Raw genomic sequence first — 27,598 nt, forward strand, 5'->3', positions numbered from 1 at the left:
CGATCTTTTGCTATCATTCAAATCTTTTTAACACTGCCTGTGAGATAGGGTGCTTTTTCAGACATGAAGAGACAGAAACTTACAAGAAAACTTACAAGACGCTACTACTTTCTACTGCTCTTCACATTTACTTAGTTTGGAAAATCAGAGATTCTGCAAACTATTGTTTGCTGAAGTCATCTGGAGCTGATGACTGTATATGTTGTAATGTTGGCTGTACTCTAAACTCACCCCGCTCATGCCTGAAGATTAAAGGTAATGCCAGCTCTGCAATATGACAAAGACAACCTGGTCTGGGTCCTCCACGTCCTCTTTTTGGCAGGAACAGAAACCACAGCGACCACTTTGCACTGGGCACTGCTCCATATTTTGACTTATTCCAGAAAAAATGGAAGACTAATGAGGTCACATGCAAAACTGCTTGGACTGTGCTTTCTCAGAGAACACACCAAGGTCATCACAAAGGTAAACATTTGTAGAACTGCATCCAGTTGGAAATTCATACTCTCTGTGAGCTGACAAACACATCTGATTTATTGAGAATCATGGGCTCACCCAAGCCCCTTAGCTTCATCTTGCTGGCTTGTACCTTGGCAAGAAGTACCCACTCTTTCTTCCTTTCCGTGGGAGTCAGGATGAAAGTAGAGGGAGCCGGGCACGCAACCAGCCTGAGAGATAACTGAAGATTACAACCAGTTCCCCAGGCCTCTCCCAGGGTGGTCCTGATGAGACAACAGCCTTGACAAATTGCACATTCACTGAGAGAGGGGAAACTCCCATCCTTAATATACAGCTGCAACACAGGATCAAAGGAATACCTTCTTTACAGGCCGCCACTGTCCTTCAGCTTCAGCCTTCAGCTGTGGCAGACCCCCCAAATGTCTTTCAGATTCCTGATGCTGAAGATTCTCTCTCAGAGAAAGGTTTTATCTGGGGAGAAATCAGTACTGGCAACTCCTGGGTTCTTGAGAAGTATTTTGCAATGCTTCATTGTCTTTCACAATGTTTCTGAGGAATAACAAATTCATTAGATTTGTTTTCAGTCTTCCGTAAAGTTCTCCCATTATTACGTCTCTCCATTCCTGAGCCATCTATACACTTTATACCTGCAAAATCTTATTAGGGCATTAGCTGAGGATGTTTTAGTGCATTAGAAGGAAACAATCACCAGAGAGTGTAATATAATTTCCGTACAGGGTAGTTCTCTGTTTACTGTCACTGATGTGGCTAACTGGGAATGTATTTGTGACAGCAGCAGCCCAGGGCTCTGTGCTGCAGCTAAAACGAACAGTGAATCTGCCAAAAGGGATGGTCCTGCCCACTTTTGTCCTTGGCCATGTTCTCACTCTGCTCAGTGAGGCAGTAGCCAGCAGGTGAGACTGCTGAACCAGCAGAAAACTATTACTGCAACTAAAACTGAAAGGCTTTCCACCAGATCAGCCAAATTAATCCAGGCACTTTATAGCTCTGTATTGCTGGATCCAACCCTGGTGAAAGGGAAAATGAGGGGATGGGACTCCTTGTCGCTCCTCAAGCATTTTGCTTGCAGGTAGATTACAGGCTAACTATAACTTGAAACTACATGAAACACCTTGTCCAGGATCACAGAGAAGATCTGCAGCACAGCAGGGAACTGAATAAGGTCTTTAAAGTCCAAGCCAGTGTCCAGAGCAGGACATGAGCCTTGTTCTCACTGTGAGAGCAGAAAAGGGTCCACATCAGTTCACTTGATCCACTCTCCTGCTCACTCTGGGCACAGTGGAAGGGACACACTCCATTGCTGCCCAGATGCCTTTGCCTGGGACTAGATGTGGTTAATTTCCTGGGCTGTCCAAGTGCTTCAACATGGCTAATGCCAGTGGGAGTGTGGATCTGGGGGTTGCAGGCTCTGGGGCTCGCAGGTCACAACTGAGTGAGGAGGGACATCAGAACAGCAATGATTTATAAAAGACAACTTTTTGTGTGTGTGTTTGTTTTTATCTGTATCTGGATTTCTCTGATTTTCCTGAACATCCAGAGGGCCTAAAGGAAACTGCCTCTAAGACTGACACCTACCTCCTTAGCCAGCTGTGGACATTGGAGTTCCAAACTCTCCATGAAACACTCTTGAAGATATTGGTGCTTTTTATAGTTTCATGAATATTCCAGCTGTAGACGCCTAATGTATCCTTTGCTAGAATGTAAAAGCAGCTTTTTGCTCCTTCCTGGCTTCAGCCTGAGCTATGAGCTTTCCAGGCAGAACTCAATCCCTGTGTCTCCTTGATGGACTTTAGAGAGGACTAGTATTGAGATGAATGGGCCTGTAGCAACAGCTGGAAGTGGTGCAAAGCACTGAACAGTCACCTGGCCAAAAAAAAGTTTGCGGAATCCTGTTATTATGGCACAAGTTACAAAGATGAAGGAAAGGAAACAGGAAGAATCAGCAAAACTCCTCAATGAGAAGCAGAAAGCAAAGTTTATTTGCTTAAGGAGTTAATTCCATAGCACTTATTACGGCAATACTGCTGTATATCTTGGCATAAGGAAGGGAAGGCCATGGAATGCCCCCTGGCAGTGGCCTGACCTGGCCAGTGTAGAACCAGCAAAGCAGGTGAGACTGCAGCTCACTAGAGGTGTTACTGCTCCAGGCCAATCCTTGCTGTTGAGAAGAGGAATGAAGGAAAAAAGATGAAGAAAAGTGATGTTACCTGTGGTGTTATGATATTGAAGGTTGAGTTGAGACAAAATTTCCTCTTCCCCAGAGTTCTGCTGGTGTTGGGAGGGTGTTGTAAGTGTCAGTAATCACCAGAACCACTGTGCACTGCAAAACAACCAAGTGGATGGATTAAAGTCTTAATCCATTTAACTGCATAAGTGAGCAGCTGCACAGACCTGCAGCCAGGTGACATTGTCTGTACTCTTTGGTGGGTAGGGTATCAACACACTGCTTTTCTGGCTTTTTTGTTTTGTTTGACAGTGTAGAGGCACATCAATAATATTACTGACAATCCTTAATATGGCCTACACACTGCATCTGCCAAGATGAGTCAGGAAGGATTCTTGCTCAGGATTCAGGCTATGCCCTTACCTCTGTCTGTCCTGGGAAATAGGAGTCGAGTCCCTAAGCCTAGGACATGTATGAGACAAAATGCATTATTAAAGCTACCTGCTCTCCTGTGTACAAAATAAAAAACAAGCTCTGCTGTTTCTTTGGGTACCAACTGGAATCCAGTTCAGGGATTCAGGCACTTGTTTCTTCTTCCCTTTCCACCTTACTTGGGCTATTAAGGTAAAAGACTGGACTCCACCTGCTGTGAAAACCATCTTTCAAATTACTGTCCCTTACGGAAAACAGCCATTGCTCCTAGCAAGTGACATCAACCAGGAGCCCATTCATATTTGGATGCATTTTCAGTATGGTCAGCATATTCCAGAATCCCTGGCTACACCTTTGTTTCCAAAAATTGCAAAGGAGGAGGCCTGCATATGCATCTAGAGAGATGCAGTCCTTTCATAAATGTTTTGAATTCAGCAACAGATTACCAATGGACTCCTAAGGGCAAGCTGGAGAACTCAACATGTGTTGAAACTGTGCTCAGACTCTTAAAAGCTTAACAAATGCCATGTTTTCACCAGTCCCCTGAATATCCCTAGAGCAAAGAGGTGCCTTTTTGTCTTTGAAGTGTCCAGCATATATTATCAAAGTGCTGCAAGTGTTCAGATAAAGGTCACGTTTTGTATATATATAGTTACATAAATATGTATATAGTTGCATATGGTGCAGGGAAATTTTCATTCATTCTTCTGTTTTATACTTTAAAATTCCTAAAACATATGTTCAGAAATCCTTATCTCCTATCGCAGAGAGTCACAGGCTAGCTGATGTTTCCTATCTGAAATCACAAATCTTTGTGCAAGGTACTGCTATCTCATCTTCCCTCCCTCTGTGCAATTAAGTCTTTCTCAACTACCCAGGTCAAAGAGTTTAAAATTGATCTCTAACTTATAGTTGCCAGAGGTTCGATTTGCAGAACTACTGAAAACCGAAACTCCGAAACTGGCAATCAGAAGGATGTGTAAGAGTTAAATACTTCCCAGACTGTTCAGGGTACTCAACACATCTCCAAAGAGAAAGTCCAGATCAATGGCTGATCGAAAAGTTTGCCCCCCCGGCCTCACCAGATCCTCCAGCACAGCAGTGAGTGAACATTACCATCTAATGGCTGTGCCTGCTAATTACAGCTATAATTCCTACTTTAATGGTGGAGGCTGGTCTTCGTGTAAGTACTGATACACTGAAAAGGCTATAGGACTGGAAAACAAATAAACATGGAAAGACAATAAAAGCAGAATTTATGATTTTGCAGTATCCATCAATCACGTCCGGTGGGCAAGGTGAATGGAGGAATCCTGCTAAAATGTTTCTGGGTAACATGTCACAGTTGCTGCACTGATAGCTACACATGCTGCAGACACATGAATAATGGCCACCATAAATAGTAATCCAATGCATTAGTAACTGTGAAAGCCTTTTAAGATTCTAATAGTGAAACATGATTCCAGCCCCGTTTTTTTTCCTAACAGCAGGATGAAATTTCTCCCATCCCTTCCCCAGTCGATGCCGAGGGTTGCACAGGTCCCAAGATTTTCCCCAGTCCTTCTCCATTTTGTTGCAGGCGTCATCTGTGCCAGTGGGCACATCTAGAAGCAGCAGAGATGATTCAGGCTGATGATTGAGAAAGCTAAGACTAGGGATGAAAATCCTGGAAGCTTGGGTGCAGGATGAAACTTGCTGCTTCACTGTCAGAGGAAGAGGGAATATACAGACCTGTAGGTGCTCATGACATAGACTCGTTCTCCTTATTTCCAGCCCTGCTTTTACTGCTGGAAGTTGTAATTTCCACAGTAGGTTCGATGAGAGATTTACACAGCTGATGCTTTCACAATGGAGCATAGAACATCACACCTGACCCACCGCTCTCCTGCTAACCCTTTATGGGATAAAGTGACAGGTAAGAGGTTCTCAAATTGTGCTGATTCTGTTCTTCCCTGTAGGATGAAGTCTTGCCCCAACTCATTATAAAGGTGCTGGAAGAACAATCCCTCAGTTTGTTTCTTGATTCCTGCAGTCTCAGCTATTTGTGTAATCCCATGCAAATCAAGAGTTCAGCGTAAGAAAGGGTCAGATCCTATTAAAGCAGTTAATGATGCAGCTTGCTTTATTTGTAGGCATGGATCTTTCTGTTCCACTCCCTTCTGCAATCAAATTGACGTGCTTTTTGGACATTGCTTCACTACAGAGGCTGTCATGGGCTGCCCAGAGGATTGATCCCAAGTTATGGCAGAATTCCATGGCACCTCCTGGCCTCAGGTGAGCAAGGGCTTCGATGATTGTATCAGCACCTGGCAGCATTCCTCAGTGAGCTACAGTGTGGAGTGGTTGTTCTTTGCCAAGGCACAGAGAGGAAGAAGAGCTCTTAAATAAACACTGAACTCTGCTGCAGCCAGCATTCACTGCTGTGCCCTTCTTTCTAAATAATGATCCCTCTGCAACCATTCCTGGCTTGCTATGCCTACAGACCCTTGAATCTTCTGTAACAGCTCTCTTCAGAGAGACTGGCCTGACTTTACATATATAATATGCAATGTCAAGTTTGCCATGGGGCCAGAATCAGGTTTTTCCTCTTAGCTTGTGCCTTGGAGGGTTTTGTAATAACCCTGATTTCCTGTATTAGACTGGACTTAAAGAACCATCCAGAATAAACAGGACAAGCTAACATGAATGTGGCTTTGGAACTACAGACAAGCGTTGACTTAAAATTTAGGAAGGTCATCTGGGAAAGACTTGACTTAGAAAACTTAAGAAAAAATGTATCTAAGGGCATTTAAATCTGCCAGATCTGAAGGCTACTAGTGGAAAGCAGGGAATCTTGAAATGTATGGTAGTGGTCATCCTTAACACACTTCCCTACAAGATAATCTTTTAAATAACTACGTGGTCATGCATTCCTATAGTCTGACAGGTAACAAATGTGGCTCATTGCAGTGGTTAGGCACAGTTCAGCTGTGAACTTTCAGCCTGTAAGTGCTCTGTGAAGCCAAGATGTTCATGGTATTCCCCTACTTGTATTTCCAGGTGCAGCTCTGGGACACTTTCCCATCATTGCTGAGGCCTTCAGGCACTTGGTTGATGAGAAGGCTGCTGGCAGTGGCACACCTGCAGGATCTGTGAACTCTTGCTAAGGCTGAGATCAGGCACCACCAGAAGAGCTGGGTGCCTGCACAGCCACAGGACTTCATTGCTGCATGCCTGAATGAGATGTTAAAGGTAACTAATAATTGTCTCTTAGGCAGCTGCTACATATTTCAAATGCTTCTAGTTAAAGTATTTCCAGCAGCACTCCTCCCTCCTCTCCTCCTTCCTGAGAGACTGTTGAGCTATTTCTTTCTTTGAATTCAACCTAAAACATAAAGAGAGTAATGTTGTTCCACTCTAGACTGAAAGAAAACTTACTGTGTGCTGTCTTCCTCTGCAGCAAGATCGTATTTTTTAACAGAACAACACAGCTGCTGTCTTACCAGCTCCAACAACTCACTATGGAGCCTGTGATGGAAAACAGATCTGTTCCTGGGAATTTGCTACGCCATTAAAACCAACCTAAATCTCACTGCCTGTCCCCTATCTGCAGGCAGAGGATGACACACTCTCTGCATGCAGAGTGCAGTGACCACAGATCTCTTCAGAGCAGGCTCAGACACCACCTTCACTTCATGCTGAGCACTCCATGATGGTGTATCTGGAAGTGCAAGGTGGGAAATGTGCTGAGCTGCACTTAGACGTGTTGGGTCCTTGTTCATGGCTCATGCTGACTCAGCTGCCTTGATCCTACACTGTAAGGTGGCTTGGGAATTCTGAGTTTCTGCATAGAGTCTGCACATCAACAATTCTTGAATGCTCATTATTAGTCCTTTTTTTTTTAAATTCAGAATGACTCCAAGAGGTGTTAGATACTGTCATTTGTCCATCCTGTGGAACTGAATATAAGGACTGAACAACTCTGTCATATGCAAAAGCATTTTTACAAGAGACTGTGTGTTACAGCAGCACAAGTGAACCCAGGGTTTTTGGGGACCACACTGCAAGGCTTCCCTGTCACTGAGGTCTCTTAATGCCAGTAAACTTTGGGTACAACCCTTAGACAAAGCAAAGTCAGGCATCACATCTTGTGTTTACATATTGAGCCAGTCTGCAGAACTACCCAAAGGAGAGTTTGAACAGCTCACGAGGAACTTTTCACTGGGAACAGGATGCTGGATATTATCTATGTGCTATAATGTGAACAAACCTGTACTCACTTTCCCTCTCTTGTTACTTTTAACAGAGATGTTACTTTTACCATTTTACCATACAGGATTTCAAGAGTTATGTCAGTGTATAAAGGTACCAGTATAACAATGTTTGGCTTCTTTGAGATTGGTACAAGCTAAATATAAACTCCACAGAAATTTCAGAAAAACACTGCCTGTATATGCAGTTTATTGTATCAGCAGAACAGTTTAAATCTGTATTCAACCTGATGTCAATGGTCATCCCAATAGGTAAGACCTGTGTGGCTTTGGGGAAAGATGTCTTTGAGAAAATCAAAAACCAAGTCAGGGGTTTTGATCAGTGTGAAGCCTTCGCTTGGGGTTTAGTGATGTTCTTTCTTTTTAAAGTTTGATAACTGTAATTACTGCATCCTCTGGTGCTCTAAAATCAATCTTTAAGAGTGCCTATTAATTTCTAAATAAGCTATTAAGCAGGAGATAACAGAATGTGACCCTGTTTCTCACCCCATAGTAATTACTTGGCACTCGCAATGGGCAATTTCAAGAGAGTGATTGATATCTTGGCAACCTAAGTCATTAGTTTTTGATTCTGTGAAAAGGATCTTTGTATGAGCAGGTCTCCAGAGTGATTTGTGTAACACATTCTTCCTGAAATATTTTGGTAAACTGCTGGTCTTCAGAGCACACACATCCCATTTAGGGATTGCTTTTGTTACCATCCAGGAAATTCTTTATGAGTTTTTGAACTATTTCTGCTACTATTTATTTCTAAATAATTTTCCATGTCTCCTAATGTTATGAACACAAGTTTGAGCCCATAAGACAATAGGATGGGAGGGCCAGTGATAAGGATTATTTAGCCTAGGACCTGGGGAGCCCTTTTCCCTGTTCTGCCATAATTCTGGGATTTCAGGGATATTGCTGAGACACGCATTGCCTTTGCTTTCACACAGTAAGGTAGGAATACCAGGGTGACATTACTGTGCTTTACAAGGATGAATACACCCACACACTGTAGGGCAGAGGACATGTGGGGCCTTATATGTGCTGAATACCATTTTTTTATGTTCCTGATTGATGGACTGATGAGAGATATTAGCTGTTTAGCATGAATAAGTTTGAAGTAGACTGAGTTACACCCAGTTATAATAGTGTGTGATATAATACGGGGTTTTGCTTTGCTTTGCTTGCTTAGCATGAGTACCTGGATTACGTAGGAAATGAATTTTCTGACTCTTTCCACATCACAAATTGATACAGAAACAGAAACTACAGCACTCAGAACTCTATTTACTAACTCTGATATATAGAAGAAATAATGGGTCAGCAATTTGCAAAGCACTGTGAAAAGACTCTGCTTGTGGAGTAAGGTGGGAAGAGATTCAGGAAGTACAAGGAGATGCTGAACGAGGAACTATTGTCCTCATCCTCTATGAAGTGTCCATTATCACTTCATGAGCTTGCAGGCTCTTTACTGGGACTTTTTTCCCGTTTTCTGTGCCACCCCTCACTGTACGTGAAGGAAACACCTATGGGGAGGGTGTTGAGCTGGGGCTCCCTGTCAACAGCTGTCATAGGAGGCAAGGTAGGCAAACCCTTTGAAGAGGGTAACTGTCTGATTCCTCAAACTGTATTTAGCAGAGCAATATTATTTGTATGAATAATTCGTAAAGCTCTGTCTCAGTCCCTGGCCCCAGCACGGCCACACCCAAGATGGCGGCCCTGCCCTGAGGGGCGCTCCCTTCCCCGCCCGCCGTGCGCAGCGCTTCCGCTCCGGAGGGAAACGCGGGAGGTGATGGCGGAGCCGCCGGAAGCGACGGAAGGGTTTCGCTGGCGGACTCAGCAGGGCGGAAGTCGCTGAGGCGAACGGGGGTGGCGGCGGCAGCGAGCGACGATGAACAACAAATTCGACGCGTGAGTGTCAGCCCGAGTCCCCCCCGAGCGACCCCCAGCGCGGGGCTTGCACGGCCCTGAGCCCTGCCGGCGCTTCCCGCTGCTGCCCCGGCGCCGGGCGGGCGGGACGCGATGAGTCACGGGGCTACGCGGAGCCCCGTCTCTGCAGCCGGGGCCCGGCCCGGCCCTGAGGGGATGCGGGGCCAAGGGGTGTGGGCGGTGGGCCGGCGGCAGTCCCGCACCGGGGAGTCGCGAGCCGCCTCGTGGCTCCGCTTGTCTCTCGCCTTTTCCGGCCCTTCGCAGGGAATGGGGCGGGCGGAAAGACCTGTGGGGTGCTGGGTGCTGGCGGCGTGTCTGCTGTGCTGGGGGGCGTGGGGAGCGGGGTGGGCAAGAGTCAGCAGAGGTACCGTGACAGGTGTTCGTGTGGGCCCCTTGAGTAGCAGGGAACCCTGACGAGTAACTGGGGTTTCCTGTGGCAGATCGGTATCTGGCACACGCCACTTGAGTTTGTTCCAGAAAGCTGTTTCGTGGTTCACTTCAGCTTAAAAGTGCGTGCCCAAGGTGCCTGTGATAGGCATGAAAGTAAAAGTAGTTTTAACTGTGTGGGTTGTCAAGTGTAGCTTTCCAAACTCTGGTGGCCCTTGACCACGGGGGAGCTTTGGAGCAGAGAACTCCCTGGGCTTGGTGTGGACCTTCTCACCTTTGTGATGGTTCTCTTTATTCTTTTTCTTTACCAGATTGAAAGATGATGATAGTGGAGACCATGACCAGAATGAGGAAAATAACACACAGAAAGACAGTGAGAAGGAAAAGAATGATCGTGAGAAACCACAGAGTACTACCAAGAGGAAGGTACAGTGCTGCCATCTGCACCCCACCACCAGAGCATGGTGTGGCAGTGCAAGGAGTCAACCCTCACTTCAGGGATAAGGAAAATTTGTCTTGGAGGGCTGTGGTCTCAGTGCATTGTCACTGCTGCAGTGAAGACAGAGGGACTGTGTTTGATTTCAATAATTTTATGTCATTTCTGGAGGTTTGTCATCTGAGGGGTGAATGCTCCCTTCACTAACATAGCTGGTACCCTGCCAGGCTTTGAATGGAAATGAGAAATAAAACTTTGTTTTCATCAAAAAACAAATTTGGAAGAGGACATGGGGAAGAACACCTGTCTGACAGGGCAGTAGTGGCTTGCAGGTGGTTTGCCACGTAGTGTTTGTGATACTGTTGAAATAACTTTTAAGATATGTTCCTGTGTGTAATGTAGCCTTGTCAAGAATGCATAAGGCATGTATCTCTCCCAGTTTGGGGTTTTTTTCATCTTGTGTTTAGGAAAACTATTCTATCTAAAGTAATGCAACCCTTGTAAACTTGCCATAGTCAAGAGGAAAGTAGAGATTTAAGCTCTGGTAACTCCTGTAACAATATCAAGTAGTACAAGATAAGAGCTTTGATTGGAGTTTTCTCTGTAAGTTATCATTAGCCTCATTTGTGCTCATTAGAAGTATTTTTAATCAGAAATCAGTGTTTTGGAGGTTGAAAAGTGATTGCTGCCCACTGCTGGTGATGGGTTCTGCCAAAGCTGACATAACAAGTTCTTAGATTAATCTTCCCAGAGCACTGGGGTGTTGGCTGCTTAAGGCAATTGGTGTCACCAGAGTTTTAATTGCATTTGAATCATGATTCATTATAAGTGGGGTTTATCCTTCCCAGAGGAGGAGTGTGTCTTTTTTTTCCCTCTAATTTGAAAAAGTTAAAGGTCTCTCATTTCCCTTTTTAGTTTGTCCTTTTTTTCCCTTGAGACAAGCACAAGACTTAAAAAAAAAATAATCAGTAATGATGCCTTTCATGGCTTGAACGGTTTGCTTTTTATGCTGTAAATGTAATTTTCCTCATTGCCCTTTTCAGAGGAGCACAGAAGGGGTAAACTGGTTTCTCTGTTGTGCAGGCTGTGGTCCCGGGGCCCGCTGAGCACCCCCTGCAGTACAACTACACCTTCTGGTACTCCCGACGGACCCCCGGGCGCCCCACCAGCTCCCAGAGCTACGAGCAGAACATCAAACAGATCGGCACCTTCGCCTCCGTGAGTGCCCCGCTGTCCCCTGTCCCTGTGCCTGCTCCTCCCAGCCTGGCCCTGTGTGCTGGCTCTGGGCACACACACTGCACCACTCACTGCTCCTGGGGGCAGGCAGGGATCTGCCAAATGAGCTCTTGAATACAGCAGGGGATGTGTCTTCAGCACTTTGCCTCTGCCCTGTGCTAGACCTCTGTGTGTGGTAGTAGCTGGTATAATAATGGGAAAAAAAAGAGCACCGTGTAGTTCATTTATGACTGGAGCAAGAGGAGAAAGGAACAGCTTTTCTGTTCTGTCCCCCACACACTTCTCACCACAAAGACTAAGCATCTGGCTTACTGTGTTTGCCAACAGCTGGTGGCCTGTTGTCTGTCTGGAAGTGATGGACAAGGAGTAGTTTGATGTTGCAGTAAAGTCCATTAAGAGGCAAATTGTTCTGCCTTTCCCCTTCCACTCTGTGGGTGCTTGCTCCTGGAATAAACTTGAGTGTGTCCTGGAAAGGCAGTGTTGGGTTTTTGCATGGTGCTGGCAGAGTAAATCCACTCTCAAGAGCCCAAGATACATAAGCTTAATGAGTCCCCATTACTGTTCTAGAGCCCAGGAAGTCCATTGGCTGTTTTCTTCCTTGTTCTTTTCAGTCTGGTGTTTGCCCAGTTTTTTAAGAGTCTCTTATAAATGTTAATTTTGCCCACCAATACCTATCCTCTGTAATATGAGAATTTATAAAAACAGCCCTTTATTCCTTCTGAAGGCTGCATAAAAATATGCCTGTCTGAGCAGCTGGTTGTGTTACTGCATCCACAAAGGATAAGGGTGGGAAGAAGAGTCTCTTGTTGTGGGTAGTTACTGCTCCTGTTACCCTGTGTGAGCAAGTACTTTCAGTTCAGGGCATGAAAAATGTGGCTGCCACTTGATGATCTGGCAGTAAATTTTCAGTCTGATAAATCAGTGTAGACTTAGCATTGATTTTTAGCTCCTTAGAGGAAAAACATAGTGTTGAATATTCTGTTGCCTGGTCTTTGCTACAGAGAATTTGTTGGCTGGAAGTGCTGCAGTTCTGTCAGGATGGCCAACATGTCTGATAATGTGTTTGAGTCCAAATTCTGTTTAAGAAGGTGGAACAGCAAACTTCAGAAAGGATTGTCTAGCTAAGTCTGGGTTCAGATTTATTTTTGGCTTTTCAGTGGAAAGCTCTGAAAGCTGTTAAATGTGAACCACTAGAGGGCACATTCCCTCACTATGGGAGTGTGATTTCCCCACGGATGTTTGGACGTGCCTGACAAAAATAAATTGCTTCTGACCCCTCCTCAGTCTTGGTTCATAATTTTATTGGCTATAAAAGCAAATTCCAGCTTGGATGGCAGAGGTCACAGATTGGAGTGGAATTCCAAGTGCTGACCGAGTCATTAAGGTGTCTGATAAAGTGCTTGGTTTGATGTCTGACCCCTGTAGCTGCACTGCTGGTCTGCTTAATAGCTATTGTCTTCCTGAGTAGAGTCTTCTTAAAATATGGAAATTAGTATAATCTCTTCCACTGCCTTGTTTCATTTTAAAGATCCACCCATCCTCTCTCAAATCCTTTCTACCCAGAGATTCTCAAAGATAAATATGCTACTTTTAAGAACTATAAAAAGTAAATCCCTTTCCTTACAGTCAGATTGTCTCAAGCAGACACGGGGGTCCCAGAATGGGACTGGTTGAAGGGAAGTGGTCCAAGTCTACCATGGCAGATTGTAAAAGAAAGTAAGAGGTATTTAAATAAAAACTCTGAGGAGTGCTTCCCAATATTAAACTAGCACCAGAATGTATATTTTGTCTTAAAATTTGCATACAGTAAAATTAAGTTAAAAAAAAAAAAAGTCTTATTTGAAGGCTTCTGCAGTTTCCATGGCCACAGAGAGCAGTGGTTATGCAGGGTAAATGCTCAAAAGCTGTAGCTTATGCATTTGGCACATATCCAGTGATTGAAAGTTTGGACAGTAGGAGTTAAAAGATATGTTTGGAACTGTTCTCCAGAGCAGCTGTTACCTTAGCACAGATTTCTTCAGGCAAACACTGAGTGACTTTGGAGGCACCTGTTGAATGTTTCAAGTAGTCACCTGGTAATGGAGCCAGTCAGAAACAGACACTCAAACTCTGACACTGCTGTTGCCTTTTCTGTTGCCTAATCAACACCCTGGTGACAAGAGAGTAGAACAGAGGAGGGGAAGGTGGCTCTGGAGAGCTGATGTAAAAATGGCACCCTGTTTCTGTAGCAATCTTGACTGTGAACAGTTTGAGCAGCCTCATTGTGTGGTTGGTGTTGTTGCAGGTGGAACAGTTCTGGCGGTTTTACAGTCACATGGTACGTCCTGGGGACCTGACAGGCCACAGTGACTTCCATCTTTTCAAAGAGGGCATCAAACCCATGTGGGAGGTGAGTTGGAGCTCTCATTTCTGCCTTGATATTTTCCCACAGTCTTTTGGAGGGAACCTTTTACAGTGGAGGGACTCTTGTCATGAAATTAGAATCCATTAGATTTTCTTGGGTGAAATTCTTTCATCTAGATTTCCTGTAACCCTTGTCCTCAGATCTCTGTCCCACGTAACCTGACAGTCCTGCTGCCAGAGAGGGGAGATGGGGAGGTTGCTGCAGCCCCACAGGGTTGCTGAACTGCCACTGCCAATGGAGGGGGTACCCCATCTAAGCCCTCCAGACTAGCTCTTGCCCCTTACATTGCCCCTGCCTCCAGTGACAGCAGTGCACGGCTTTCCTCTGGAAGGACTGGATCTCTCCAAGTGGGATTCAATAAAGCTTATAAAAACCAACCCTCCTTTTTCAGTCAGGGAGGTGCATATGGTTAAAAGCCTGCACACAGAGCTGGAAATGGAAAAACAAATTTATCTTTTATTTGTTTTTCTTCTTTCTTTTGTGTTCTTGGTTTGTTTTTGGAGTTGTTTTTTTGGTTGGTTGGTTGGTTTGATTTGGTTTTTTTGTTTTTGTTCCAGGGCACTTTAGTTTTCTTCTATTTTTATCGAAATCTATTGAAAGAAATTTTAAAAAGTCTTTGCCCAGCAAATCATTCTTCCAGTTCCTGGCCTGCTTCCAGCAATGACCAATAGCATTCACAATACGAGGATTTTATGTGTTTCTCTGAAGTACCTAATTATACTGCTTGCTCCTGAGTAATTTATATGTGACCCTTGTTAGCAATTATTTAAGCAAGGTGTTTTATAGCCAGTTACTGCAAATACTATTTATAGAAAATGTTTAACCCTCTTTGGACTCCTGGTGAGCAAATTCCTCAGACAATATGTTGACCAGAGAGTTCTTGAGTTGATGATACCAGAATTTCTATGAAGCATTTCCCAGTATACATTTTAAGATAGAAGTAGATAGATTCTTTGATATTTTTACTTCTGGCTCTATTTCCTTCTTATATTTCTAGAAGAGGATTTGAGGTCTCACTTCTGGCCTTCCATTGCTGCATGCTTTGTAGGGCTTGGTTTGTGTTTCTTTCTCTTCCAAACCAGTTCTTAGTTACTGTCATTCTTGAAGGTACATATGTGCTTGTGTGTAGTTCTGATCTTTCTCTGCATCCATCTGTGCCTTTTCTGGTAAAGTCAGAAGCATTAAGCATAATATTCTCTGGTGATTTACTGGGCTGTAGTTCATTATTATTCTGGTGAAGGAAAATCAAATGCTTGACTGAACCAAAGCTTGTTTAACCTGAAGGAAAACTAAAAACAACCATAAAGCACATGATACAGCATCTGCCTCCCAATCACTGCTCTCTCTGTAGCCTTGAACCTGCTTAAGCCACCTTTGAAGTATTTTTAGCAATATCACTTTCTTCTGATGCCTATTAGTCATTGTGGAAACTTTGAAGAGTTAAACTCAACTCCCAGTCTAAAGGCTGTGATGTTCACAACTTGGAAAACAAAGGTACTTAACAGAAACCACTTTGCTTCTCACACGATTCTGCCACATTCCCAGAACTTGTGTTGGTTTGGATGGCTCCTGTCATGCTTTGAGGTTTGTCAGGAGCTGACGCCTTCCCCTTTCAGTCCGGCACATGCCTGAAAAGTAGGAGTCAGGTGAATGCTGCTGTTATGCTGACACTTCCATGTTTCCTCAGGATTGCTTCATTAGCACTTGCTGTCTCTGAGAGAGGAGACAAATGTTTAGTTTTATCTGAGCCCTAGGGAAGCTTTAAGACTAAAATAAGACTAACTTTATTTCATTAAGAAGGGTTGGGCTGCCTTGCGTGGCATCTTCAAGGTGTGTCCCAGCTTGGCAGAGGGGATTGCTGGGGATTTGGAGAGGGATGTCCTGTTTTGTGCAGTCCCCTCTGAGTCATCCTTTGTTCTCTGTTTCTGTCCTAGACCTGTCTTCCCTTACCCTTCCTAACTGCCACCTCTTTGGCTTGTTCCTACCTCTCTGTCTTCAGCTTTGGGTGGAATTTGTTCCCCTCTCACCTTGTAAGATTTCCCAGCTACAGTGTTGTACCAGAGAATGCCACAGTGTTCTGCACAGAGGAGGAGCTGCTGTTTGATGTAGCTGTGCGTTCTGGGGAGCAGGAAGGCTGTAGCAGTTTCCAGCTCTTTGTCAGCTTCAAGATACAGAATCACAAGATACAGAATACACAAGATACAGAATATTGAGATGACAGACTGGGTGCTTAGCATAAAGTTTTTCTTTTACTCTCTCCCCTCAGTTTGGTTATTTCCCTGGGTCACAGCAGTCTGAAGCAAACATTCAGCTGTATGATGTGTGATAATGTCAGTAGTTCTCAGAGAACAAGATGGTTTTTTTCTGTGTTAACACAACTTGCGGGCCCATTCCTGGAAGTGTGGAAGAAAAATGTTTATCAATTTTTTCACTTCCTTTTAAATTACCGTTTTTCAAACTCTTTCCTGGCCTTCCATGCTCTATGATGGGGGGTTCTCCTGTTTTACAGGAATCTTGTTTTACAAGCAGAACTACATATACAAGGGGTTAGACAAATGGCAAATCAGTCTCCAGTTTAGGAGCAGTTTTTAAGTCCTTGCCTCTGGGTCTGTTTGTGTAGATTGGCAGGCTGGTATTAATCTAGTGGGATCAAAACACTAGAACTCAAGTCATCAGGGCACAGAACTTTGTCTGGAAGGCTGAGGGCCATTGTTTCAAGTACTTTGTATTCAAAGTAAGTGATTTTCCTCTGTCTCTGCATATATGGGGGAGAAGTGAAATAAAATGCTTTTGCTTGAAAATACCTTCCTTGCCCCACCTAATCAATATCTGCTCCTGTTTGTGGCTCTGCTCTCTCTTGGTTTGCAGAAAAATAGCTAGGAGGAAACAAATCAATTTATTTCCCCTCTTCCTAGGATGATGCCAACAAAAATGGTGGTAAATGGATTATCCGTCTGCGGAAGGGCTTAGCGTCACGGTGCTGGGAAAATCTTATTCTGGCCATGTTGGGAGAGCAGTTCATGGTGGGGGAAGAAATCTGCGGGGCCGTCGTCTCTGTCCGATTCCAGGTGAGTGCTTTTGAGAGCTGGCACGTGCTTCTGTGTGGCAGGGCTGCAACAAGTGCCCCGTGCTCAGCCCTCCCTCCCTCCCTGCCCTCCTGCAGGAGGACATCATCTCCATATGGAACAAGACAGCCAGCGACCAGGCCACAACAGCCCGGATACGCGACACGTTACGAAGAGTGCTCAACCTACCTCCCAACACCATCATGGAATATAAAACCCACACCGACAGCATCAAGTACGTGTGCTGGCCGGGGGGGTGCTGCAGGCTGCATGTGTGCTTGAGCAGCTCAGTGCACGGCACAGGCGTTGGCAGATGCGCTTGTGCGCGTTAGGGCTGTTCCTGCAAGCTGAAGTGCAAACAGCAGCAGTTGTTGCCAGCGCGCTTTGAAAGCCAAATTCCTGTGATGTTGTCATGCCTTTGTTGGGGGTGTTTGGTTCCATGAGCAAAACCTTTTTCTTTTTAAATGTGTGATTCAGGGTTATTTTAACAATCCACCCAGCCCATCACTCGGGCGATGGGCAGTCCAGGGTGGGACTGTGGCTTGATGTATTCAAAGATGAGATTACTGTGGGGGGGGGGGGTTGTCGAATCATTTGAATAAGTAGAGATTCTGGGGAATAAAGTGCGGAAGCTAACAGGGATTTATAGTGCCATTAGGCTTATAAATGGTCTTGGGAAAGTGCTGTGTGAATTTACAGTGCTGTACAAATGATTTCTAATCATAATAAACGTCGTATATTAAGTCTTCCAGGGCCTGGTGACAGAGGCTCTTTAACAAGACTAGAAGATCGTGGTACACAGAGAGCACAGCTGTATTTTTAAATAAATGTATTATAGCTTACCATATCAGGCCATTCAGGGTGACTTTTATTTCCCACAAAGTGACAAAAAATTGCTTATATAGGTATTAGTTAGAGGTGAGTAATATGTTGTTTTTCTTTTTCTTAAGTGTATTATAAACCAATACACTGATTAGGTCATATTGGTTAAATTAGTACTTGAAAAGGTGCACACAGAAAAAAAGTGAAACAAATGAATAAGACACTGATGGGGCAGAGAGCTTTCTAATCTTGCCTGTAATGAAAGTTCAAGTATCTTTCATGACTTTCTTTCATCATGCTGGCTTGTTCTTTCCACATAATCACCCTGTCATCAGTCTGCTGTCAGACAGTTTGATGGGATCAATCCTGGTTCTAGCAGACAGCCATCTTCCAATTTTGAGTGTGGGTCACTAGTAATTATACAGAAATCTCGTTGAAACTAGATTTTCACTGTAGGCATCTAGTGTTCCATGTGGCCTTCCCTCCTGTGTGCGTGGGAAAGAGAAGGGAAAGATGATTTCTTTCCGTGATTTTGCCACTAGCGTTTCTCACGCACTTTTTGCCAGGAGAGGGCACTATGGACTCTCTGTCCATGCAGGGAAATAGCAACGTGCTCATGTGGACACACAACAGAATATTTTACTCCTGTTCAGCAGCAGCAGACTGCAGACTGTGGTGATGCGGCTTTGTGGTTAGAGCAGGGAGGTGTTTGACTTCTCTCTGTCTCTGTAGTAAAAGTTGTGTATGGAGCCAGCTGTCCTAAGCTGTGGTGGTTCATGTACCAAGTGTAGAATGGGAATGATGTGGCCTTTCCCTCGTGAGCTGTCACCACCAGCACTTTCTAGCACAGAGAATGCAGCTGTAGCAATGTTTGCTTTCACTCTGGCAGTGATGGTGCATCCACTACTGTGGTCTCATTTCCATACACCAGTGTAGTGTGCTATGCTTGCTGCCCACTCTTCCTGCATAGCATCCAAGTTTCATTTTGTGCTGTTGACGTGTGGTGCAAAATGAGCTTGTTTGAGAATAACAGGTGTTGGAGGTATCAAGTTTAGTAGCTTAGGTTACAGCTGGGAGCAATTCTTAAAGAGAGGCCAACTGGCGTGTCTCCCATTCTTCTGCGGGTAGGAGGGTTAGTCAGGAATTGCTTTGATGATGTCCCAGTCAGGTAGGTCTAAGCAATTAACCTTCTGCCATGTAGGGGATCATGAAAATCCCTTTTTTCCCATTACCTCGCTTGAGCTGCAGCAGTCTGATTGCAGTGCTCTCCAGCATCTTTGTCCAATTGCACTGGTGTAAATTCAGGGCAGAAGTGCTGTCAGTGGGGTTTCTGTGTAGGGATGCTAAACCAACTTCTTGTGCCTCTCTTGCCTGGCACCAGCAGGCAGCAAGGGGCAGCAGCTGCAGAGAGGTGATGGTGACTGCTTTGTGACAGAGAAGAGCAGGCCAGCCCCAGCTTTCAGTCTGACTCTGCTTGGCTTAGCTTCATATCATTAAGGCTCTCTTGCTAATAAAGAATATCTTGAGTAACTAGTTCTATCCTCCATAAAGTCTGGCTCCTTTTCCTCACCCATCTATCAAGTCCTGTTGAAATACTGTCCGTCATGAATAAACTCCACTTATGCTGCACATGTACCATGTGATTTATGACTCGTGAGGGCTTTCTAGCCAGCACTCTATATTCACACTCTGGCTGTGTTTCATGAAAAGCTCTAATGGAAGAGCTGTGCTCTAGGCTTTGTCAGGGCTGCCTTTTGAGGGGGGCTCGTGGCATTTTTCATTTGTATGGGCTGCATCTCTCCACTAGAGCTCTGCTCATGTGCGGGGTTTGATTGGCATTGATTGTGCTTCAGGGAAGGGAGCATGCTTAGCAAGAAAAGAGCAGGCATTTCTCAAAACCTTGACTTTTAGGAAGTGAATTGACCTGGATTAGCTTTTGACACACTGTAAATGAATGCTTCTGTGGAAATTGCTAGCATGCCTCTCTCTCACTGTGGAACTTGAGCCCTGTGTTTCAGGTTTTGTATATTCCTTTTGTGATGATGTATTTCATATTAAATCATTTCTAGACACCATTTTTCATGAGTTGTCAGTGAGGCTTTGTTTCAGAAAGTGGTGATGCTGCCAAGCTGCATCTGAAAAGTACCTGTTGCGTCACAGCTATTCCAAGGAGCTGTTCTGCATTCTGTTCTTCCTGCTCTCAGTGGTGGAGCATGTGCATTTAGCTAGATAAGCAGATCTTTCATTGCAATTTTCCTGTGTTTGTCCTTTCTCTTGCTTGTGATATTGACAAGCTGCCTAAATCCCAGTGAGTAAAGGGTCAGCCTAGTCTGTATGAATTTCCAATCTTGCTGGGAGAGCTAGAACAATCTCTTGGACTTTGCTTAATTTCAGGGGATTTATAGTACCTTAGACTTTACAGCACTGAGCACCTGAAGAGAACATATGTGACATTTTTTCAGCTACCTTGTTTCAGTTGCTGGAGAGAAATTGCTTCTCTTTGTTCCCTCTGAGGTGCACTGAGAGAGGAGCACTCGGATGCAGTGAACCACTTAATGGGTTCAGTTCATCAGTGTTGTTAACCTTGGAGGTGACAAGGTCCAAAAGTGACAGTGGCTTATGGACAGTGGTACTTCCTGTGACTGGGAATTAAAGGGAAAAAACCCAACCTCTTTTGCTGCTGTAGTAGGTGCACTTTTTTAAAAGCAGAATGTTGCCAAGCACAGCCGGGCCGTGTCTCAGCAAAGCCACTGAAAATGCTCAGGTATCTGCAGTTGGGAGAGGGGTGATGGGGAAGTGATCACTTTCACATTTGAGCATTGCAACATGAAGTTCATGGCTGCCTTGCATATGCTTTTGCCTTGCCTGGGCTTATCAGCCTTTCTTTTCCACACTGATAACTGTGTGGTCAGCGACCATCTCCTTTGTTGAGAGCTTTCACCCACAGTGCTGTCCATGAATCCCAGGCAAATTCAGCAACACTGCTTCCAGTGCCAGGAGAGACCAGAGCAGTGGCCATCAGCAGGTTGCCACTGTGCAGGCTGGTGTGGAAATGTTTTGGTTGCTGTGTGACATTATGGATTGTCCTGTCAGCTCCAAAGCAAGGCTGCTTTTTCTGAAAACAAAGCTTCGCTTATTCGTAAGTGCCTGCTGCAGTGAGAGCTGAGCAGGGTATAAAACTATCCTTTCCTTTCAAAGTCACCAGTGATAACTAATGGGATGGCTCGAGTAAATGAGAAGAATAGTTGATCTTAATAGAGCTGGCACTGGGTTCATTTCACTGCAGGCAGTTGGAGGAAATGGCCTCAGACTATATTGTAGGTAGAAAACAAGAAGATATCCTATGGAGGGAACAATGCACTGTAAGAAGACTGCAGGGATGAGGTTCTCAGGACAAAAAGAGAGGAATGGCAAAAAAATGAGGAATTCAGAATAGAAATCCCTGTGGAAGTGGCAGGTGTTGGGCAAGAAAATCAGTGTTTATGAGACAGTAAGGTGGTGGTAGGGTGCTTGTGAGGTCTTCCTTGTCACAGCAGAGTTCAGCTAATCCTGTAACTGTTGTGGTTTTATATCACTGGTTTCCATTTGCTTGCTAATTTCCAAAACCTTAGGAGAGCTCAATGCTGCTATTCTACTTGCGTCACTTTTGCCTTTGACTGTGTCCTAAATGGAGCAGGCAGGGTTAACCTTGCCTAAAGAGAAGTGGTTTGCAGATGGGACCATCACACATTGTCTGATGCCTGTCAGGGGAAGGCAGCTTGCCTTGGGTCTTGCCAGCTCCATATCTGCATTGTTTCACCCTCATCCATTCAAGTCTGAGAGCAGGAATAAAATCTAGAGGTCAGTGAGGTTCTAGATCTGATCACTGTTCTCTTCTCTTGAGTCTGTGCAATACTGGCTTCATTCATTTATCACACCATTTTCCAATTCCAGTAATGTTTCCAGGTGCTGCAAGTCTAAGAGCACTTGCATAGACCTGGTCTTTGAATTGATGGATTCATTGATTCATTCTCCATCAACACAATATGCTTTATTCAGAAGTGTCCATGACTTTGTGAAAGGCCTCCTTATGTTGGTGGCCTGTCTCTTACCAAAAAAGCACCTATAACCCATTTATTTCATGGGGTTTTTTTTCAAAAAGGTCAGTTTAGCTGTATTTATTTAGCTGCGTTATATTGCCTTTGCTGCAGGTACTGCCAGAGAAGTGAAAGAATTATTTCAGGCTAGAAGACTATCCTAGATTTTTTTTCAAGCTGTTAGTCACAAAGTTCTTCTCTGGTTGTGAGCAAATCCCAGGGGAAGCACCCATAAAGAGGCTGTGCTGCTCTGGACAGTTACAAAGTGCAGTGAGTGGTCAGTGTGCTGGGAGGTTCCACATGGGCTGGCAAAAGAGACAGACCTTGGTGCCCATTGTAAGATACCATAAGGGCACTCTGAGCTCTCTGAATCCTTTCTTAGCTGGGGAAGGAGAAGGTAAGGAGCAGGGTTGCCCAGAGAAATACTGGAGGCAAAGTACTAGGACTTAATTGAGGATGTTTACAGAAAACAGCTAGTGCTGCTTGCACAATGATGATTTGGAAAGCCCCTTGAAGCAACTAAGACTGTCCTTCCTCTTTTTGCTAAAGTCTTCCTCTTTTTTTTACTTTTTATTTTTTCTTTTTGGGGAGATACTGGCTTCTTTTCTCATTTTTTTTCCTCCAACTTATTTGCTGGTGCTAAAGGGAGCCTGTCTGGGTCTTGACCGTGGGCAGTGGGGAAGAAGGTAGGAAGTTTCAACAGTTATGGGTCAGGAATGAGTGTGGAAGAACAGCTCTGGCTGGCTTTGTTTAGCCTGCTAACGTCTCCATTTTCCATCTGTTCAATGGGAATAATCTAAGTGTTGGAGATCAATTCACTGAGTATCTGATCACTGTGTAGACAGTATGGCAGTAAGGTACTAAAAATGTCTATACATAAAAATAACCTCTTAGACTTTCTGGCACTGTGCCTTTGGCATGTCACAGGTCATAAAGATTCTGCCAGATGAAATTAACTGGCAGCCTTGTTCAGTATGGAATGAAAGCAGTTTGCTCTCCTAGTGTAGTTTAGGTACATTAGGGCAGACACATCCTGGTGGATTTTTTCAGTCAAGTCAGCAGATAGCTGGAGTCATTAGTACTATAATATGTATGAGGGTCTTGAATTAAAAAATTCTTAGCTGGAAGAGCTTTTTTTCTCTGTCTGTGAGGACAGAGATGAAGGACTATGCATGATGTTATTGGGATGTTGGAACAAGGAACTCCTTAGTGTGAAAGGGGTAATAAATGATCGATTATGTTGACAAGTAATCTGCCCTTGTATTCCTTCTGCTGAGAAGTTATGAGTTCGGGAGAACTATGGGAGAGGAAAGAGAGATGTGATTGTGGTGATGGGAATGTGGTAGAGATACAAGGGAGGTTGGAGGGAAGACATGAAGGTGGAGACTTTTTGACAAGTCTGGAAATGTGCAAAGATTACCAACAACTAAGAGGGTTTCAAATTGAGAGTTTATCTTCTCCCTAACTTTATTCTGGAGAGCGGCTGTTGAATCCTGAGGTCTCTGTGTTTATTTGGGCTATGACTTGCTGGGAAAGAGTATGTGACACCTGAGCTGCTTTTGCAAATGCTATTTGGGAGCTTGACTCTGAGGCTCAGATAAGAGCCAGGTTGGTGGTCTGGTTTTGGCACAGGTGCTGACTAACACAGAGTTTCCATTTCTGGACTCTCCTGTTGTGTTGCAGTGGCCTGATGAGGCAGGGCACAAAACAAAATGTGAAGTAGCTGAGAATACCAGCAAAAAAATCTAGAGGGTGGTCTGAGTTTATGATTGACCTGGGTTCTCTTTAAGGCCCCTCCAGCTTCATGGGACTCTGTGGCTTCAGAAAATGGCTTGGCATGTGCTGTAGGCACCAATACTGTTTTGCTGGGCATGGAGAACTATGAGGTTCTTTGATGTCTCTGATCCCAGAAGATAATACTCATGCTCACATTAACCTAATGTTTTCCCTGAGAGGGTTTTCAGTATGCTGCCTTCATAAAACCAACAGCAATTTTTCAGTCTGCTGCCTTCTTCTGTCAGTAACGTTCTCCACCAGGGAATGCGGTGTTGGGCCTGTCCCTCCAACTTACCTAAAAACATTTTCATTTCAAATAGTTGTGATGTTTTTACTGGGTCATCATTAACAACACAGGTTTACAGTAGGAAATGAGACTTCCTAAAACAATTGCATTCTGCTGCCGAATCAAATAATTTTGTAAGAACAAGCTGTGTGGCATTAAAAGAAGCCTGTTTTGGGGGGATTACCTGCATATGCAGTATGTGGCAAAGCATGAGGCCAGTAACTGGCTGAGTTTAACCAGCCAAGGAATGTGATAATCCTCCAGAAAGACGTAACATGGGCTATTTTATGAGCAATAGGAAATGGATATTCCATTTGTGACTAGGAAGGTCATACCTGTCTCTGGGTATTAATGTGGCTTTATCACCAGCAGCCAGTGGGAACGCTTCATGCCTGTGCAGAACGCTAAAGCTGCCTTGCGCTGTCAGATGTTTGGCTGGATTTTAAGGATGCTTCTATCCACTAGGGCTATCAGAGAATATTGCCTTGCTCTCTGAAGACAAGTGCCTTTTAAACGTCATTGAATGTGTCTGCTCTCGTTAAAAGTTAAGAAGCCTTTGATCTGAAGTGCTATTTTTTGGTTTTTATTTCATTTTTTTTTTCCTCTGGCTTGCCAGGGCCTGGGAGGAGTTTCATGGCCTGGTGAACAGCAGTGGCCGCTGATCGAACGCTCCCCCTCCCTCTGTCACACCCAGGGTAGGGCCTCATCTTTCTTCCTATGTGACTTCATGGCATACCTCTCAGCTTCCAACCTTCTTCCCATGGGCTGGCATGTTCTCTTGCCTTATGAGCCTGATGGTGGGCCCATTCTGCTATTTGTTCTTTTCTTTTTTTTTAATTATTTTTTAATTTTTTTTTTAACCAGAAACCAACATTTTCTATTGAGATGCTGTATGTTATTTTGCTAATCCTCTGTATGAGGCACTTGTATCCCAGACCTAGTCCCAGGAGGCTGAGAGGTATGTCTTCAGCTTGGGTGTGTTGCCTAGGGTTGACTGTAAGCAGGTATGGAGTGGTAAATAAATTCTAAGCACATCCTGGTGATGGACACTGAGAGAGGCACCTGGGGCCTGACACACAGCTCTTTAACAGAAGAAACAGAATAAATTAACTGGTCAATAAAAGCTTGTTCAGGCAGGACACCCAGTAGCTACTGTAGGTAGAAATAATAATATTGTGGCTAATGAGACAACCACCCTTTACTGCTGGTAGTGTCAGCCAAGATGTGCAGAGAAGATAGCCAACGTGAGCCCAGGGCTGCTGGGAGCCTCACAGCTCAGACTGTTTTTCCCTGCAGTGCCCACTTCCCTGACAGCAGGCCCTTAAGAGGGGCCAGCAAGAGGCCTGGCCATGAGAGTTGGGTTGATTGTAGCCAAGTGGGATCACTGGATTGCTGAGTGCCAGAGCAGAAGAATGTACTGGAAGGAAGCACTTACACTGGCCAGTTCCCATAACTGGGCAGTGGAATATAGCTGCTCCAACACAGCTGAGCTCTGAGGAGCTGCTGGGAATCCGAAAACCTCCCTCTACAGCATTGAGCAAGCAGTGTTCTCATACCTTGCTCTGAAGTCATGGGTGAAAATAATACTTCTCTCTCCTCACAGATTTAGCTTTTTGTGAGGATCAGTGTTTACAAAACACTACACAGGCACTTGATAGTGTTGTTATTGTTAAATGACATTCACATGTCCTTCTGGAAGAGGAAACCAGCTCACTTCATGACATACCAGGCTCTGAAGGCAGCAAATGTGCCAAGGATACAGGAAAGCAGTGGCAGAGTTCATTTAGCTCTCAGCTGCATTGGGTGGCCTGTGCTGAGCAAGGGATGAGCAGAGGGCCTGGGGCACCCCAATAAAGGCAAAAGGAGGGAAAATGTAGGGAAAATGTCCACTAAAGAGCTACCTGGAATGTGCTGGCCTCCTGAAGCGGATGGCACAGGTGAAAGTCCAGTATGGGATAGAAAGCCAAACCATTGTTGCAAATTAACCAGAATCCAGTTAATGAATCCTGAATCACATTCCCAAGTGGCAGCCCAGCCTGCTCTTCTGGCAAGTGCAAAGGTGAACCCCAGTGTTCTGCAGATGGCCTCCAACATGGTTTTTGCTGTCATGTCATAGCAGAATAACTTTCTGAACTCTAAAAAGTGGTTTTTACTTCCTTCTGCTCTTGCAGTTCTGCAGCCCACCTCCTGGAGGTGTTCCAGCCTGTGCTGGTACAGCTGCCATGCAGCTCCTGGCAGCACACAATGATAGCTCAAGGGTTTGAGTGGAATTTCACAGTCCTGCACAGCACCTTGCTGCTGAAGTTGCTGCCTTTGCTCTTCAACATTTGGTGTAGTTTGTCCTGGGGCATCCCTAAATGTTTTGGCTTGGGCAACTAATAGCCCTGTCCTGTTCATGGGAAGAGCTGCCAAACCTATCCTCTCAAGTAATTATCTCCTTTGTTTCCAACACACCACCTATTAATGTGAAAATATGCTTTGCCTGTTGCTGCTGCCCAGAGGCTGGCAGTGAGCAGTAACAGATTTCTATAACCTGCCCCATCTTCAATTGCTGCAGTGCCATGAGACTGTACTGAGGGAGGTTGTAGACCAGCCCTCCTTCCTTGGTCAATAGCCCCTGAGGCTTGTGGCGGTACTCATGAGTAGAAGCTGCTGAAGAAACTCTTCTATTTAAACTTAAAACTTCTCCCTATAGTCAGGCAGTTAGCACCTGGCTGGGCAGGGAGCAGGGTTGTTCCCCTTTTCAGATTAGATATTCTTTTAAGGTAGGAGAGATCAGAGAGCTAAACTTGTTGACAGTATGAGTAAACACAAGGGACAGAGGCAGGGAGAGATTGGTCTGATAGGGTATTTGTGCTCCAAGCAGAATCCCTGAGATAAATGTTTGGTAAGGAGGAGACCTTGCAAGTTGTTTAAACACCAGAATCCATCAGGGAGGTTTCCACATTTTGTCATGTGCTTTGCTCACAGGAGATGACAATTTTTTCTTCTCATTGAATGGGGATGAACCAGGATCTCCCTCTGTTGTGACTGTTCTAGAGTGACAGCTGACTTGTGTGAGAAGTTTGTAGTTAGGAAGGTCTGCATGGGAGATTTAACAAGTGTTGATTTTGAGTGATGTACTGGGATGGCAACACTGGTAGCTGTGGTGGGGAGAACGGGGAGGTGCTGTGATCTGAAGGAATGCACATCTTTAACCACTTTTTTCCCTTCCCTCTGTTTTCCAGGGATAATTCAAGCTTTCGAAACACAAAAATCACATTGTGAGAACAAGAGTTGGCACTAAGCTCCTCTCTCCGTGTTGAAAGCACTGAGAGTGCCCTCCGACCTCTGAAGGGACTCATGGGCCACTCTCGCACTCCTCCCTGGGGGAAGGACCATCTGAAGCCCTCCAGCAGCGGTGACAATAGAGGCCGATTTTGTCTTACACAAACTTTTTTTTAGCAGTGGGGCGGGAGGCAGCCTTTCAATTAGCGGCGGGCCCTTGGGGCCGCATCTTGCAGCACTTTCCTGTCTTTCTCTACATGGCACGCAGGATCTCTGGGATTCTGCCTCAACATCAGAGCCTTTCGCTGAGGGATACCAGTATTATAAATCTCTCTGCAGCTGGGAGGAGCATCCCAGTTGAGAGTCAGCCCTGTGGTTTTCAAATGCCCCTTTTCAGTTCTGCCAATAAATTATTGGGTCTCTTTGTTTCTTTCAGTCTCTCATTTTTTTGACTCTGTCTAAAATTCAGTGGGGTGGTATTTCTCTAGGCTGCTTGCTTTGTCTTTGCCTCTTCTTTGTACTCCTAGGTTAGTAGTGTCTTGTACCCACCCCTGTTTGTTATGGAGAGGGATGTTATGGAGAGCTTCCCTTAAACAAGGACAG

General features: G+C 44.8%; 1 protein-coding gene across 2 annotated transcripts; it reads left to right on the forward strand.

Annotated features, from left to right (window-relative positions):
* The first annotated feature begins 9,125 nt into the window (after positions 1-9,125).
* Positions 9,126-27,424, forward strand: EIF4E2 (eukaryotic translation initiation factor 4E family member 2). 2 transcript variants are annotated; one of them, XM_083868379.1, is made up of 8 exons: positions 9,126-9,222; positions 9,939-10,053; positions 11,147-11,281; positions 13,584-13,688; positions 16,619-16,771; positions 16,867-17,003; positions 24,345-24,423; positions 26,956-27,424. In XM_083868379.1, the coding sequence occupies exons 1-7, from the start codon at positions 9,203-9,205 to the stop codon at positions 24,388-24,390; spliced, it is 711 nt and encodes a 236-aa protein (XP_083724505.1). In that variant the 5' UTR covers positions 9,126-9,202; the 3' UTR covers positions 24,391-24,423; positions 26,956-27,424. The 2 variants fall into 2 exon arrangements, with proteins under 2 accessions (XP_083724505.1, XP_083724506.1); XM_083868380.1 differs by lacking the exon at positions 24,345-24,423.
* The last annotated feature ends 174 nt before the right edge of the window (positions 27,425-27,598 follow it).

This window comes from Zosterops lateralis (genome assembly GCF_965231275.1).
Source record: "Zosterops lateralis genome assembly, chromosome: 10".
Taxonomy (NCBI): Eukaryota; Metazoa; Chordata; class Aves; order Passeriformes; family Zosteropidae; genus Zosterops; species Zosterops lateralis.

What these genes read in the sequence shown, in the direction of transcription:
- EIF4E2 (XM_083868379.1), top strand. Translation starts at nt 9,203, where the DNA reads ATGAACAACAAATTCGACGC. An exon ending in ATGAACAACAAATTCGACGC is followed by an intron (nt 9,223 to 9,938) that starts GTGAGTGTCAGC and finishes TTTCTTTACCAG; the next exon opens with ATTGAAAGATGATGATAGTG. An exon ending in GCATCAAACCCATGTGGGAG is followed by an intron (nt 13,689 to 16,618) that starts GTGAGTTGGAGC and finishes CCCTCTTCCTAG; the next exon opens with GATGATGCCAACAAAAATGG.